At 28.2% G+C, this 2,840-nt stretch overlaps 1 protein-coding gene across 1 annotated transcript in view; it reads right to left on the bottom strand.

The window, feature by feature from the left end:
• Positions 1-1,913, bottom strand: part of LOC105458716 — a 2,151-nt gene extending 238 nt beyond the window's left edge. The window contains exons 1-3 of the mRNA XM_011704233.1: positions 1,659-1,913; positions 668-956; positions 6-163 (exon numbers count right to left, since the gene is read on the bottom strand). Of these exons, the coding sequence (XP_011702535.1) occupies positions 6-163; positions 668-951 (442 nt within the window). The 5' untranslated portion in view covers positions 952-956; positions 1,659-1,913. The remainder of the gene's footprint in view (positions 1-5; positions 164-667; positions 957-1,658) is intronic.
• Positions 1,914-2,840: the final 927 nt, after the last annotated feature.

The raw sequence follows: 2,840 nt of genomic DNA, 5'->3' as shown, positions 1-2,840 counted from the left end.
ATAACCGTTCGTAGTACCATCCATTAAAAAATACATGTCGCACATCATCAGGTAATATTTGGTAGTGTCATTAATATCATAGAGAGAAGGATCGGTGTCTAAATATGTTCCATATATCAGTTTATAGCCATCTTTTGTTGTTTCTTCCAGAGGAAAATATGTCCTTTTTAAATCAAAATAATTTATCATAATTTATTAATTTATCAGTATATATACTGCTCAAAAAAATTATGGCATAGAAAAATTTTGGGCAAAAATTGATCAACTTTGACTAACGGTAACTCCGCGAAAAATCATCGTAGAATGATGAACTTTTTTCAAATGAAAGTTTGAAATTTCTACTTTAAGGTACTGTGGGTCGATTTTAAATTTAATGCACCCCTGCTACTGTAAACTTTTAAATCTGAGAGCATGTTTTCCATTCTAAAAATTGCAAAGTTTGACGGAATGCATGGATTTGCTAAAATTTTTCTCGAAGATGCGGTTTACAGCGTCATAAAGTTTGAACCTTTCTCTTTTACATTTTACAGAATTTATTATTTTTCAGCATAAATCTCAAAATGTGTATATTCAAAAAATTTCAAATATTACAAATTAACATTTTACACACACATTAACAAGTTATTACTTGTATTTGCTCAGTAACATTTACAAAATCGTTTCTTACATGACTTGGGAGGCCTGTCTTATCCTTTTTTCCCCGAGCGGATCCCGATTGCAAAAAAATTCTGGTAAGTGCGTCCTGGTTGTATAATAATTCTCAATTAGGTTTTTCGTTGGTTCCATTTGATAATTATGCCTGTAAAGACACAAGGCAAGAAAAGTATCCTCAACTTTTGGCAAGTGCGGTTGTTTTTCGCACCACTCTCTTAGTGATTGTATATCGGATAATTTCAATTGAGGATTCCTCTTCATTTCTTCTTTTAATGTGATACATTTCATTGTTGACATTCTACCTGAATTGCAAATTAAAGTTATTTTATTGAATTGGTAATGAGCAGAAAAATATCTGCAAAAAATTGATTACAAAAGAGTCAGCTCTTGTTATTTTAAATTTATTATGAAAAGTTTAACAATTAAGAAGAAATTCTGTAGAACTGGCTAGTCATTGATCAAAAATAAAATATTTTAAATAAACTATTTGATAAAGTTATTTTCTAGACGACTAGTCAGAAATCAATCATGTCAAGTAGGATGACTAAACTTAATTTATAAACCACTTAATTGAATATTTTAATTATTATTTCTTGAGAGAGAGAGAGAGAGAGAGAGAGAGAGAGAGAGAGAGAGAGATAAGAGAAAAATGAAAACTTTGTAAATATTTTAGAATGTTAATAATAGATCAAATTATTAAAATAATTTATTAGTTGAATTGTGTTGACATAAATTATGTATACAAATTCTCTTTTGAGCTTATTTTAATCGTGTTACTTTGAAATATGATTTGTAAGTATATATCTAATAATAATTGTTATATAATTAAGTTAGATGGAAGATTATAATGACTTGTTATATTTATATACACATACATGTTCGTTATTGGAAAGTCTCTTATTTATCACGAATATGAATATGACGTTTAATACTTATAAATATGATTTATGTAGATTAACGTACCTAAATTGAATGATAACATGAATAATTAATAAATTTAATACCTTACTGAGAAATACTTTCTTTCCTTCACAGTATTTTCCTTCCAAGTTTTTAAAGTCAGTAAAAACGTACAGAATAGTTCAGAGACTTGGGAAGCACTGCTGGAACTGATTTTGTATCAAATGTGCAATGTTCAATTTGTATTAATTGATTATAAAAGGTGGCGTGCTGAAAATTACGCGTGGAGTTTACGTGTGTAATTGCTATGAGCATTATACGATTACATTAACGTATGTGCGGCAAGGTTTCAGTAGCACTTCTCTGTGACACAAACAAGGAGCGTTTAATTAAAGAGTGTATAAAAAAATGAATATATATGCATATATATATTGAGCTATTGTAATCTTTTATTTATCTTATTTGTTACATAACAATTATTATCAAATTTATGCGTACAAATTGTATATTGCAAAATAATATAATTTTTGTGATAATTTGATAATTGAGTTATGCTTTACAAATCCTCTTTCTTATTTAGTTTTAGTAAACGTTGATATGACATAATTTATAAACATTTAAAGAATTCAAAAAATATGGGAAGCAAGTGAAGACGCAGGATGAATTTGCTTATAAATAGAATATTAATTGTATACAAAGATGAAAATAAAAATATACAATAACTTTCGTTAAGACACCGGACGTTTCGACCCTAGACGGAAAAAATACTTTTCTGAATCTAGATCTGAAAGTAATTTTTGTTCAATAATCAAAATATTTTGCGTAAAAGTCAAAATAATTGCTAGAGTATCAAAACGTTTTATAGCAATGCTTATCAGTTTTAACATTTCAATGAATTATTTTAATGATTTGATGAAAAAATATTTTCAAATTTATTTTTAGCAAAATTTTTAGACCTTTCAACAAAATCGTTCTTTCCGTGTAAAGTTATGTTTGTCAAACCAAGCGCCAATTGAAAACTTGATTCGCCAAGAATACAAATTTGATATTAACACTAAAAGCGGCTCACCCTCCGTGATCTCAGAACATCGTTTGTCTGAGAGTTATGATTTTGATTGAGATCATGTTTTAGACACAAATTTTAGATAAAGAACCTTCTTTAACTAAAAGAAGTATATCAGAAATGGTTTACGTAAAGAAACAATCGAACGGTTTAAACAAACAAAACGATACTGAAATCCTGTCTGACTCGTATCTTCTTATCGTGGATCTTTTTTTTCCTAAGT

This window comes from Wasmannia auropunctata, unplaced genomic scaffold, assembly GCF_000956235.1.
Source record: "Wasmannia auropunctata unplaced genomic scaffold, wasmannia.A_1.0 LD334385.1, whole genome shotgun sequence".
Taxonomy (NCBI): domain Eukaryota; kingdom Metazoa; phylum Arthropoda; class Insecta; order Hymenoptera; family Formicidae; genus Wasmannia; species Wasmannia auropunctata.
This window is presented reverse-complemented; position numbering and strand designations above follow the sequence as displayed.